This window comes from Carcharodon carcharias, chromosome 28 (genome assembly GCF_017639515.1).
Source record: "Carcharodon carcharias isolate sCarCar2 chromosome 28, sCarCar2.pri, whole genome shotgun sequence".
Taxonomy (NCBI): Eukaryota; Metazoa; Chordata; class Chondrichthyes; order Lamniformes; family Lamnidae; genus Carcharodon; species Carcharodon carcharias.
Window position 1 is genome coordinate 22,472,119 of NC_054494.1, and position 14,611 is coordinate 22,486,729.

At 39.4% G+C, this 14,611-nt stretch overlaps 1 protein-coding gene across 13 annotated transcripts in view; it reads left to right on the plus strand.

The window, feature by feature from the left end:
• The window catches only part of LOC121270758 (elongation of very long chain fatty acids protein 5-like), a 63,647-nt gene that overhangs the window by 26,836 nt on the left and 22,200 nt on the right, over positions 1–14,611 (plus strand). For 6 of the 13 annotated variants that reach the window (XR_005941605.1, XR_005941602.1, XR_005941609.1 and 3 more), the window contains one exon: positions 2,393–2,563. Coding sequence is in view for 3 of the 13 variants with exons in the window: in XM_041176160.1 (XP_041032094.1) it covers positions 2,393–2,563 (171 nt within the window). In the remaining 10 variants the exon portion in view is untranslated. Of the gene's footprint in view, positions 1–2,392; positions 2,564–3,647; positions 5,350–14,611 lie in introns of those variants that run through there. The other 7 variants (XR_005941601.1, XR_005941610.1, XR_005941606.1 and 4 more) reach the window with 3 other exon arrangements.

Genomic DNA, 14,611 nt, shown 5'->3' on the forward strand with positions numbered 1-14,611 from the left:
AAACTACAGGCCAGTTAACCTAACATCCACCATAAGGAAATTGCTAAAATCCATTATTAAGGAGATAATAGCAGGATACCTGGAAAGTCATTATGGGACCAGGCAGAGTCAGTATGGTTTGTGAAAGGGAAATCATGTTTAACTAATTTGTTAGAGTCCTTTGAGGAAGGAACCAGCAAGGTGGATAAAGGGGAACCTGTAGGTGCGGTATATTTGGATTTCCAAATGGCATTTGGTAAGATGTCACATCAAAGGTTACATACAAGATGAGAGCTTGTGGTGTAGGGGGTAACATATTAGCAGGATAAAGGATTGGTTGGTTAGCTAACAGGAAGCAAATACTAGGGATAAATGGGTTTTTTGGGTTGGCAAGTTGTAACTAGTGGAGTGCTTCAGGGATCAGTGCTGGGGCCTTAACTATTTATAATCTACATCAATGACTTGGATGAAGGGACCAAATGTATGGTAGCTAAATTTGATGATGACGTCAAGATAGGAAAGTAAGTTGTCAAGAGGGGGTAAAGAGTCTGCAAAAGAATATAGATAGGATAAGTGAGTGGGCAAAAAAATGACAGCTGGAGTATAATGTGGGAAAATGTGAATTTGTCCATTTTGGCAGCAAGAATAGAAAAGCAGTGTACTGTTTAGACGGAGAGATATATCAGAACTCAGTTGTCTAGAGGGATCTGGGTGTCCTAGTACATGAATCACAAGAAGTTAGTATGCAGGTACAGCAAGTGATTAGGAAGGCAAATGGCAAGTTGGCGTTTATTGCAAGGAGAATGAAATATAAAAGCAGGGAAGTTTTGCTGCAGCTGTACAGGACCTACCTGGAGTACTATGTATGGCTTTGGTCTCCTTATTTAAAAAAAGATATAATTGCATTAGAAGCAGTTCAAAGAAGGTTCACTCAACTCAATGCTGGGATGAAGCATGTATCTTATGAAGAAAGGTTGAACAGGTTGGGCCTATACCCATTGGAATTTAGAAGAATGACAGGTGATCTTACTGAAACATATAAGATCCTGAGGGAACGATAGGGTGGGTGGATACTGGGAGGATGTTTCCTCTTGTAAGGGAGATGAAAGCTAGGGGACACGGTCAAAGAATATGAGGTCTCCCTTTTAAGATGGAGATTAGGAGAATTTTTTTTCTCTCAAGAGGGTCTTTAGTCTGTGGAATTCACTTCCCCAGCAAGCAGGTTCCCCAGGCTGGATCAGTGAATTTATTTAAGGCTGAGTTGGACAGATTTTTGATAGACAGGGGAGTCAAGGGTTATGGGGCAGACAGGAAGGTGGAGATGAGACCATGACCCGATCAACCATGATTTTATTGAATGGCAGAGCAGGCTTGAAGGGCCAAATGGCCTACTCCTCCTAAGTCCTATGTTCCTTTGGGCAGAATGTTCTGGCCCTGTCGCACCTGGGTCGTAAAATGCGGTGAGCTGTTCAAAATTCCATTGACTTCGGTGGGACCATAAAATCCTGCCAGCATAAAATTCCACCCGATGTTCTGTGATTTGTTTCCAAGGTTGTTCAGATCCCTCTGAATACCAACATTCCTGAGTTTCTCATCATAGGAAAAATATTCTGCCTTTCCAAAGTGGATAACTTCACCCCTTACCACATTTTATTCTCTCCGCCATGTTCTTGCCTACTCACTTAACCTATCCATATAACTTAGCAGCCTCTTTGTGTCCTCACAGTTTTCTTCCCCATCAAACTTTGCATTGCCTGAAAACTTGGATACATTACAATAGGTCCCTTCATCTTAGTCATTGATATAGATTGTAAGTAGCTGAGGCACAAGCACTGATAATGGCAGGATCCCACTAGTTTTGATTGCCAAGTCAAAAATGACCTGTTTATTCCTACTCTTTGTCTTCTGTCCATTAACTGATCTGCAATCCATGTTAATATAATACCCCCAATCCCACAAACCATAATTTTGTGTAATAGCCTCATGTGGCACCTTATTTGAAAATCCAAATACACTACGTCCACTGGTTCCCCATTATCCACCCCTAATAGTTACAACCTCAAAAACCACCAATAGATTTGTCAAACACAATTTGTATTTCATAAATAAAAACAGAAAGTGCTGGAAATGCTCAGTAGGACTGGCAGCAGTGGAGTGAGAAACTGAATAAATGTTTTGAGTGGAATATGACTTCTTGAGAATGGTTGTGAAAGCACTATATAAATGCAAGTCCTTACTGTATCAGAGGTAAATTTGATTTTGTAGATAGAAGTTTCTAAGAATGAATAAAAATGTATGGGTGAAGAGTTGATAACCCTTTTGAGCGTTGGCATAGCTTTACTTTGAAATGTACATAAAAGCAGCTTCTATAGTCCCTAACTCTCAATAAATCAGTGTTCATGTTTATTTTCAGCATCTTGCTATGGAAAATTTGCAGCCTGTTAATCCAGAACTGGCCACCAGAGGGAGCTTTTATACTCGGCTTCTGAATTTGAAGTCAATCCCAATGGCTTGTCTCTACATAGCAATGATCATCTTCTCCACCTACTGGCAGAAATATACAAAACCTCTAGAATTGCAGAAGGTGAGAATGTTGCTTCCTCTTGATGTGGCTGCTGCATAAGTATAGATAAAGTTCACTTGTGTCCAGTGACCATCGGAGTGGAAAGCAAGTTATTGCAGATTAATTTGGTTAATGTGCGATATCATATTTTGTTGCCTGGTATTCTCAATGAAATAAAGGCACTGTGACAGCTAGGGATATGATTTTTTTTTGGAAAAGTTTTCATAATTACAGGGAAAATTGAACATATTTACAACACTCCTTGAACTCAGTTTAAAAAGTGAACTTTGTTTATGATCTACCAAGTCCCAATTTGCTTTTGATGAGATAATTTGTCTGCAGCCGTTCCAGAATATCAGAACACCAGATCATTGACCTGAAATATTAACTGTGTTTTCCCTCAACAGATTCTGCCTGACCTGCTGCTGAGTATTTCTAGCATTTGCTGTTTTTAACAGCAGATTGTTTTTACTCAGTGAGTTTGTGTGACACGTTAGCTACCATTTCCATTTGCTTCAGTCACAATTATTGACAAAAACATTAAAGCAATGACAAATCCACATGTATCTAATACAGTGGTATTTCTGACGAGTGTTTCAAGCAGAGCTAATTATCTAAGAAGTGCTGACCAATTTCATTAATTAGTTTATATTGTGAGTCCTGTACACCGTAGATGATTTAGAAATCAAATGGTCAGTAAGTGTGCTGTTGGAATAAAATTTAACCAGGAAAAAATATCACGATGAAGCAATTGCAGAACATCAAATAAGAATGTTTGTACTGTGTTTATATTTAGATAATGTTCAGCACTAAAACAGGTTGATGCACCAGTATATCTGTAGTTATATTCCCTAATTCCACTACTCCAGTGGAGGAGGAGGGATATAGCTGTGCATAGGCACAGCTAATAATCTAAGTTAATAGATGGGGCAGTCATCTCTATTCTATCATTAAAAATTCAAAGGGAGCTGCCTGAGGCTTTTCTTAAAATATTGACTGCAGATCTTTCCTAATAATTCAGTTGGTGTTTGCTCAGGGCATTGTAGAATTGAGTCATGCAAATCAGAAAGGACTCAGGATTGAACCTCCATCTTTGCTGATTTAGGTGCTGTCAGCCAGTGAAGTGACAGGGCATTGGCCCCAACTATCTGGCTGGGGACAAGAGGGTTACTCCCGCTGATTACTTCCAGAAACATTCTGCTATAGAATTGTGCGTGTGAGTGCGTGCTTTTTTTTTTTGCTAGCAGCTGAAGACTGGATCAAGCTCAGCTCCGACAGCCTCCGCCATCACCCCTCATGGTTGAACAGCCTGCAAATGCTCACTAATGAAGAATGACCACTTGAATGACATCTATAGTGGCACCAGTGCAGATGTAAAGTCTAGTGAGAATGAGCACCTTCTGCAGCAGAGGGGAGAAATGTGCTGTAAATGCTTGCTATCATACTGGTTTGTCTGCTCATTTGATGCTGTGCTGTTTTCTAAACTGTCAAAACAGTAGATTAACATTTTTTAAACTAGGATTTTAAGACCAGTTAAAATGGGCTTCAGCATTTAATTGGCTATTGATTTTTAAATTTAATTTTGTTCATTTAACAAAAAGTTTGTGGGGGTATGGCATTTTAAGGAAAGTGTTTTTAATTCTCCTCGTGTCCCAAACTTTGCAACCCACATTGAGGGAGTCAAGTCTTACTGGGTTGATGACACATTTTTCTTTCTGTAGCAGTTTCATTGCTGCTCCTGATTTGGTTGTAAGGAGCTGATATAGCAGCACAGCTTTATTCCTGGGTAGCTGCTTCAACAACATTGAACTGCCAGTGTCCGACTAACAAGGGCAAATGCATTGTGCATTTTAGCCTTAGTTATGGTTTAAATTTACTTCTGTCCAGTGTTTGATTTTATAGCTAACAGATACAATTGACAACATTTTAAAAAGGGATGTGAGATATGTGCAGCTATTCAGCTGTCAGCCATGGCTCAGTTGGTAGCACTCTTGTCTCTTGTGGGTCCAAGTTCTACCAAGACTTGAGCATATGAATCTAGACTGACACTCCAGTGCAGTACTGAGGGAATGCTGCACTGTTGGAGGTGCCATCAATTCGGATAAGATGTTAAACCAAGACCCCGTATTTCCTCTCAGGCAGACATAAAAGATCCCATGACACTATTCAGAGGAGAGCAGGGAAGTTCTTCTGTGCAATATTTAACCATCATTACTAATAAAAACAGATTATTTAGTCATTATCACATTGCTATTTGTGGGAGCTGGCTGTGTGCAGATTGGCTGCTGTGTTTCCTACAACAGCGGCTACACTTCAAAAATACTTCATTGGCTGTGAAGTGCTTTGGGGTGTTCTGACGTTATGAAAGGTGCTATAAAACTGCATGTTCTTTCTTTTTCTCTATCTTTCTTTTATTCTTCATGCACAGTGTGTTGGCTATTTGTTTTCTGTTTAAATAGCACTAATCTTCTGAGTTAGTCATTCACCCTCTGAGCAAGTCTGATTTTTTTTATACCAGTGCTAAGTAAGACTTGTTACAGTTGCATGTTTTACCACTGCTGTGCCAGTGATCACTCTTAAACTTGACCAGTTTCATATTAAACTTTATTTAAAAGTGTATTAGATTTAGTATTGGTTTTGGCGGCTGTGTGTATTTTTAAATTATTATTCCCGCTGTTATATTTGACAAAAAGCAGTTCTGAATCCTGTTGATATGTCTATTTGCTATTTTCCCACTTGGGTAATAATGTACATGAATGATTCATGCCTAACATACATAATGCATAATTAAATCACAATTTGATGGAGTGGAATTTATTAATTGTGAAGACACATGTGTTTCTGTAATACACTAATTCATTTCTATAGTTTTTATTGCCACATTGCTCATTCAGCTGTAATCAGCTGCTGTGGTGAGTTCCTAAGTAACAGTTGCACATTGTTGCAACAAATTATCTGCAAGAACATGCTAAATACAGGCAGGGCGTGTTAATATACTGATTGGTGCAATATGTTTTTTTCAAGCAAAGTTATTGTGTTAATTACAGTAACAGTGGCAACTTGATCATTTGTCCTTGGTTGTCAAAACCAAATTCTGATGGATTAATGAGATTGATGGATTGCAGATTACGCCGTGGAGTTCGTCTAGATTATAAATAAGGCCTTGTGCTAACAATATGAGTGAAAATGGAAACATTAATATCAATTAAAACCCCTTTTTTTGCTTTTAGCAGCTGACGAACGCAAAACTTGTATTTTAAATTCTAACCTTTCAACAATACATTGGAATCGCTTTCAGGATGGGCGAGTGCCAGCAAGTGATAGCTTTGTCAGTTATTATGCACTGTGAAGTGGAAACATTGTGTGTGCCTGAGATAATTTCAGGGACTAGAAAAGCATGACAATGAGTGGCTGCTTTAGAACAGGCCCAGGATGCCCCCAGTGGTCTAGTATGTAAATACACCACCCAGTGTGGTACTTTTTAATAAGAGTTCCAGGTCGGTGCTGAGTTAACTGGTGTGGGCAGGGGTTAGTATGCTGCAATTAGCCTCCAAGCCCACAGTGAGGGTAAAGAAAAATTGACCAAAGTTTCTATCTGACTGGCATCCAGATGTTCACAGTTTCCAGCAACATCAGGTTAAGAAATGGAGGGGCTCAATCATAATTTCCTACACAGTCACAATGCTTTCTGATGCTCGTAACAATTCAGATGTGACAAACAGCACTTTGGATAAGAGGGACTATTGTGCTAATGGAATTGTTCCCAGCTAAAACCTACATACTCGGGAGCAAAAACAAAATTATTCTGCTTAAAATTGCAATGCAACATATCCCAAAATATGCATCCTGGAGGTGGATTTTTCTGAGAAATGTAACAATTCTTCCTGTGTAAATGGATAAAATATTTCAGCATTAATATTAAGAACACATTCAATCAGCTGATAGTACTAACATGTGTACAGATAATTATTTGATTCTAATCCTATGTTAACTAATAAAATACATTTTAACCCGAACCATCGGAAGAATACAATACATAGAGTTTTATTTAATAAAAGGTGAAGTTTAACCCTTGCATTTGATTTGTAGTATGCATAGATCCAGCAAAATTTATTGGGATATTCAACAGATGCATAATACTTATAACTCGTGTCAAGTAATACTAGAGCATTTCCATGAAATGACTTGATATGTACAGTGAAATTGATACCTCTATGATTGACAGCTAGAATCAAAAGCTTGAGTTCATCTCAAAAACCCAATCGTTAATTTGGATGATATTAGGGGAGATAGTGGCATAGTGATAGTGTCACTGCACTAGTAATCCGGAGGCCCAGACAATGCTCTGGGGACGTGGGTTCAAATCCCATCAGTGGCAGCTGGTGGAATTTAAATTCAATTAATAAATCTGGAATTACATGAAACTATCATCGATTGTTGTAAAAACCCATCTGCTTCACTAATGCCCTTTAGGGAAGGAAGTCGGCCATCCTTACCCAGTCTGGCCTACATGAGAGTCCACAGTAATATGGGTGACTCTGAACTGCCCTCTGAAGTGGCTTAACAAACCACTCAGTTCAAAGGCAGTTGGGGATGGGCAACAAAAGCTGTCAGTGACACCCACATCCCATGAAAGAATTTTAAAAAATGATAAAGTAAAATGTAAAGCCTGAATTAAGTTGAATTTATTTGGAAGCAGCATATACTAAACTGTTGACTGCTTCCTGCTTTTGCTGACAGTATACTTGACACACTGATGCCCTTTCCTGCCTCTCTCTCTCTCGCCCCATTTCTCTCTTTTGCTTTCATATTTATATGGTTTTAAAGTAATAAAGCAGTAAATCTGGTGTCATTTCCTAGGCACTGAAGTTACATGTTTATGAATAGCTGGGAGACAATCGTAAACTACAGAGAAAGTGTTACACAGTCAGAGAGAGAGGTATAAACATTTGACATCGGCCATCTTGTCTAAATCTGTTTGATAAATTTAGCCTGGGTCTGAAATCCCTTTTTTCCTGGGGCTATTGATTTCAGTAGTGTACCAGAATATGATACATTATCTGAGTTAGTATTGGACGCACTGTTACATAGTTATATTGTTAATGGTTCCCTTGCTTCCCATACACTTAAAAAATAGTTTAATTTTAGACTTTAGTAATGTTGTTGCAATGTGTTTCTTCCCTTTTCTTTCTAAACAATAGCCACATTTGATTTATTCCTAATGGACTGTTTAGAATAATATCACCCATTTTATACAGAATTTGAGCTGTGCTTGCATTGTGAGCATTTGTTTATTTCACTGTAATAAATGTTGTTTCAGAAAATTAGAATGTTGAATATTACATGTGCAAAAAAAAAAAGCGAAGATTGAGAATAAAACACAAAAGGCTCAGTGTTTTCAGATTGTGTTTTGAATAATTTGAAATTCAAATACTGTAATATGGTGCCAACCTACCATCAAGCATACAATGGAAGGATAAGACTTCAAGGGATGCAGTAGCATACCTACACCAACAAAGAGATTTTTTTCTTTCCCACTCCCATTGCTATCTTTGCAAGATGCTGGAGAGGGTAGGCAGGCAACCTGTTTGTAGACTTTGTCACTGTCGCTCAATACCTGACTGCATATAAAATCCTTTGCTGACTCTCTTTTCAGCTTTTCTCTCCCTTCCCTAATGGCAAGTCATCAGCCAGGATTGGAACACAGTGTCAGATAAAAGTGCAGACACAAACTCATGGCCTGTTGAGGATGGTAGAGCTGCAGTACTGAGCCATATAGTGGCTGTTTGTTTGAGGAGCTGGGTTGAGGATGATTATTAACTACAGTTCCTGTTTGGCTGGCACTGAGTGGTAAGGCAGTTGTTCAATGGAGCATTTTTGGCAATGCCATAAAGACAGAGAACAAAGCTAAGCACTCTGTGAATGCCAGTTAAACCTCCATATTGAATTACTGCTGTAAATTTGTTGTTAGCTAATTATTTTTTCTAACATATTGATCATCTGTGGTCATTGCTCGGGAAAGATAAAATAGAAAGTCTCTTTTCTTTCAGCTGTCTCTTATTCTTTTTGGCTCTCCTGTTTTCTCTAGCATCTTTTTTGTTCTATAGTTCTCCCACACTTCTCTCATTGTGATGACTGGCTTTTTTCCTTACTTTTTTCTTACTCTTCCAAGTGCTTGGAATGGGTGGGTGGGTGGGGTGTGTGTGTGTGTGGATGCAACAGGCAGGATGTTGAGCCCAAGGAGTGATGACCAGAGGGGAGGGGAGAGATGAGCCTTCAGTCTGCTGGGGATAGAGGAGGGGAGAAGCTGAGGTAATGGCATTTGAGTTTTCTGGGTGATTGGATTGAGAATTTAGAGCATGTTGAGTAGGATGGAGTTTGGAGTTGGAAGCATGGAGTCTGGTGCTCTGACCATTTTATATGGGTCAGAATACAGCTACCAGGAGCAGAGAACACGGGGCTGTGTGAAATTCCAACGGGCTTGCCAAGTAATGAAGCCAGTTTGATGCAGAGGATGTTAGTGCATGTACAAAGGAGAGCAGAAGATTGAGGGACATTGGTGTTACAATGGTGCATCAAGACCAGGAATATATCAGAGAAGCAAGTTTCAGTACAAGCTCTGGAATAGAGAAGGGAAGCATTTGTGGGTGAAAGTTTTGAGTGATGGGATATGAAAATTTAGTGAGGTTTTTGTTGCATATAGTAGTTGTTAAACTTACATGCTGCATCTTCCGATTGGCGAGTGGGGGGCAGGGTCCGCTCGCTGATGCGTAAAATGACGCGGGGTGCTGTTGGGCGTGGGTCTCGCCATCACCCCGTGTCATTTAGATTTTCAGTTTTTGGCTGTGCGCCTTGTGAACTGTCAAAGGCCTATGAAGGTCATTAAAAAAGTAATTAAACCGATTAATGGACCTGCCCGTCCAACCTTAAGGTCGGTAGGCAGGCGAAGAGCCCAGGCGGCCTTCAGAAAAAACATGAAACTTCATCCACAAGCGGGATGAGGTTTCATGAGGGCATTAAAATTTGTATGAAACGTCTAAATAAAAGTAATTGACATGTCTGAGCTCATGTGACAGTGTCACGTGAGGGGACATGTCAGGGAATTTTTTTCTGCCTTTCGTGAAAGTTTGAATCTTGAGCCGATCTCCCTGAGGCACACTCCTGATTCAGGGAATTCCCTCCCTCGCCCACACAGGGAGTGCACAGCACTTCTGAGCAGACGTCACGCTGGGTAGGCCTTTAATTGGCCTGCCCACGTAAAATGATGCCACGCCCCCCCGACTGAATTGGGGGGGGGGGGGTGGGGGCGATCGGGAACGCGCCCACTCCTGCACAATCCCCTCTGATGGGGGGGAAAATGCTGCCCTAAGTTACAGAGTGGTTGATGATTTGGTTGGTTGATTTTTCTTTTGTTGTATATTGACTTCTACTGAGATTAAAGATCCCAGTTTGCTTTCTGCTGATTGGGCACATGTGACACTTTCCAAAGTCTTAAAGTGACATGTCAGTTGTAAAACATCGAATTAAACAAAGAGTGTATCATTTAATTTCAGAGCACAATTCATATTTTGATTAATTCATAGTGGTATCATGCAAGTCAGATATTATTAAAAGTATTGACATGTGAGCAGAAGGTGTCTGGCATCATGTAACTGGCTCTCTTTGTGGCTGTAATGTCCTCCAGCCCAACAACCGTTCAAGACATCTGTGTTCCCCCAACTCTGGCCTCTTGAGCATCCCCCAATTCCATTGTCCTGCCATTGTCAGCCGCCTGGGCCCCAAGTACTTGTATTCCCTACTTTGACCTCTGTCTCTTCTCCTTTAAGGTACTCCTTAAAACCTACCTCTGACCAAGCTTTGGACACTTGTCCAAATGTTTCCTTTGACTTGGATTCAATTTTTGTCTCATTAGGACCTTGGAAACTTTTACAACATTAAAGGTGTCGCATAAACATGAGATGTCGTTAGTAACATATTACTAAGAGCACTTTCTTTGATTAAAAGAAAACATATTATTCACAAAAGCTGAATAAACTTCATGTTTCCATTATTTTCTTGCATTAAAAATGTTACTGCATCTGACATAATTTGTATTTCCTTGAACTGAGCATTGCTCTCCTGCTAAGAGGATGGTCACAGTGGAAGTCCGATATGGAAAAGTTCTTCACGATCTACACTATTTGCCATTCGTGGAAGCCTGAGTACGATTGTCATTTGGGGCAGCATTTCACATCCAGATTTGCAAAGCTGCTGTGCTGTTTAGATCAGTATAAATAGTTACCAGTCATAAGGTGTTTATTTCATAGAGGGATAGATCTGAATCTAAGGTGAAGTTGGCTGGATGGCTGGACTGTGATGCAGAATGACACCAACAGTGTGGGTTCAATCCCTGTACCAGCTATGGTAGTTCATGGAGTCTTGCCCCCTCATCTTACTCCACACATGCAGAGTGGTGACCCTCAAGTTACTGAAAACCAATGATCTCCCTGTAATGGAGAGAGCTGCCTATGATCTTTTGTGGGCTGTGGCTAATTACCTCCACAAACCAGTGTTTGTGAGATTCAACTATCTTCCCTTCATAAAATCCAATACTGTATGAAAATTTTATCTCTGAAAATTTTATCTCTGACATTCACCATCTTAAAATTCTGATGGATAATTCTGAACCAATTTGTGCACTTAGAATTTCTGCTATTCATACCGGTTATTTCTAATAGTTCCTTGAACACATTTAACTGAGCAGCTGAACCCTGTTAAATCCACATAGCTGGTTCCCAACCAGTGTCTAACATTTTCTCCCCCCAAAAACAGCCTCTTTGGATCAATATTTCTATAAACAGGATGTAAAAGTAATGAATTTGCATTTTGCTTTTGCTTATGCAGGCTACCTGGCCAATCTGCAGTATTTCTTGACAAAAACAATTTAAGAAAAATGCTGATTGAAAGCACATTTGACGCAGAAGTGTTTAACATTTCTAAATTATGCTACTATTTTTCAGTATACTCTTGTGATAGGTTAGCAATGTTTAGTGTGCTGAGTATTACGATTTGTATAGTTTACAATGATTTTATGCTTGCAGTAGCAGGACTTACTGTTCCTTTTTTAATTGAAAATATTTATTCCGAGTTCATAGTTTGAATTACTATTAGCTGGGGATGACATTTAAGTGAATATTGTTTTCTTTCAATCAGATTTTGTTGTGTTTTAGACTTAATGAGGCACAACAGTTTGGCTGTTAGTATTAAAGAGGTAGTGACATTTTCTGATTCCATCATATATATGTATATATAGACTGCATATATACTGAGGTTTATTATCAGAATGGAAAGGCTCTTATTGTAGAAAATATGGGACAGCCTCTTCAGCTGCATTGTGTAGCTGTGTATCCTAGCAGCCATGAATCTCATTTTAGTACCAAAGAATGTAATATACGATCTGCATTTGGAACTCAGGAGGCATCAGGTCATCTCGGGGGTCTGTTCTGCTACAAACACAATTGAGACTCCTCCCATACATACATAGGACACCTCCTAATGAAGTAAAGATTAAACTAGAAATTATTAACCCACTTCCAGTCCCAGCACAGGGCAATAAAGCAGCAACACCTTGATCCTGGAAAATCCCAAAAACTATTGTTAAATATCTCACTCCTCAAACAGCACGGTCCCCAATATGTGCACAGCCATATTGACAATCCAAATTGTGCCAAGGTGTTCTACAGTAACTTCACAAATTACATTTCTATAATGTATTGATACCATTAAAACTACATGCTCCATCTTATGAACATTGTTCCCTTATAAATTCCACATTCAGAACAAAAAGTGCCTCTGTGAAACCTGTCAGGGTGTAATTACACTCTCCTCCCAGCAGAGAGAGACAGTGCTACCACTGGCAAAAGGGTTTAATTACGGTGTGATAAGTTTACATGGGCAGTTTCCACTATAAATTTGGACATAGGAATTTATATTGGAAGTATACAAGTAAAGGCAGAATATATGACTTTAAAATGGCAGCTAAATTATGTCTGCATGCCCTGACCCAATTATCCCTAACTCTTTGACCCCACTTCATTCCAAGCCACAAGTGGGTCTTGCTTAATAAAGCCAGGGACTTCAGGAGCATGTACCTTTATGTGCCAAACTGCAGGGAAGTCCAGTGTCATGGATAACAGAGGAAGCACCCAGGAAACTAGGAGACTGGAGTTTCTCAATGAGAACCATAGCCAATATATCAGCCATGTAAGGATTAATAATTAATATGAAACCATTAATAATTCAATATATCAATTTCCAACATTAATTGCACCTTTTAATTAAACGCTATTAGCTGTAATGGTGTCAATTTGAATATTTATTCCCCACAAATTTTATGAACTCTAATTTCAAAAGGCAAATATTACATTTTGGATTCTATGAGTTGAGAAATTATTGTGCATGATATTAGCGTATGAACAGTTAATGTAGCATTGCTTTATCCAATTTAACAGCTTATTTCAAATAAGAATAGGTTAATGCCTCTGTTAAATAGTGCACAAACAAATGTCAAATGAATGTGTTAAGGGTTTGCACACAGTTTCTCAGCTGTGGTGCTTTGATTCCTAACAAAACATAGCTAGTTAAATGTATTTCTATAATCTATAAAGTACTTTATCATCCCATAGCCTCTGAGAATGATATCCCTGAAAAGTTGATTCGTAATTGTGCAATAAATCTGCACCAGTGATGTTTGAAGATTTTTGTGCTATCATGTTTGAGATATCCAATTTCCATTGTTCTCCATTAACACTGACCTCCTCACTGGGCCAATCATCTCACTTTGATGCAGCACTACTAAGCCTTTCACTACAGGGAACATACAGGGTCATTTTTTTTTGCCCTTGTTATCAGAAATGGCAAGGATATGAGTTACAGATGTAATTACCTTGCTTTTGGCATCTCTTGGTTTTTAGCCACTTGTAGGCAATCTGGTCAAAGGCAACATGGGATTATATACTTCTGAATCTAATCTTAATTCTAATCTCTTACAATGCATTTCAGAGGTAGATTTTATTGAATTGGGCAGGGTTCACAGGCAATAAGTGTGCCATTCAATGCAGTGGAGGTTGGTTTCACAGATCAGGAGGGGATGTGTGCACTTGGTGATTACAACTTTGGGCATCCTGAAAGTTTATTAATTTTACATGCAAAGTTAGCTCAGGTACACAGGAGGATGAGGCTGTGTAAATCCTTTCTGTGCCCGCATCATAGCTACAAGCTTTGATGTTTTAAAATGTCCGTTGCTGCTGTATATCTGCTGCTTTCTGGATGTTGCTTCCTGACAGCTGCTGCAGTCCCAGGAGAGGCCTAATTTATTACCCTGATGTTCTCTTTCTCTGTAATGGATATGGTATTACAGTAGGTTGCATTATTGTTGTTATGTGGAGGTCACTGTGACCTTGTCTCCTGGTAAGGGAAAGATTAAAAACTCAGCCTTCTCTATGCTGTGATTCTGGTTAGATAGGGAAAAGATGGGATACCCAAAATTAATTGAATGCCATCATGTGCTAGATATTCATGAAAATTAGAGACCAGAGATACACATTTTTATTGAGGGGTAGAATGTCAACCTAACTAAGTATTCATTATAAGCACCTTCTACACCAATGTCTGGTGTAGTTAATCTTAGTACTTTGCAGCTTGACCTCAAAAGCAGGACAGCAATCAGTAAGATTTTAACTGAGCACATTATTGCTTTTTTAAAATCGAGTTTATTTGTCAGCTGGGTTTTACCAGCTGAACGTTGCATATTGTATTGCAGTGTAGTCACCATGTCACTGTAATACTTGTCCCTCAATTCACATGCCCATGAACAGTCAGCACATGTGATGTGACTTCAAGGCAAGCTTAGCATCTTGTACTTAGTGCTGCTGTCACATGGAGGTGAGAGCTGCTGATTACATTCCGTGCCTGGGCAGATAAAAGTATCTTTTACTCCAGACACACTTAAAGACTTGTGCAGCTTTGGGGAAATGTACATTTCTCATCATTGCCATCTGTCACCGATCACCACCCCCCCACCCCCTCTGC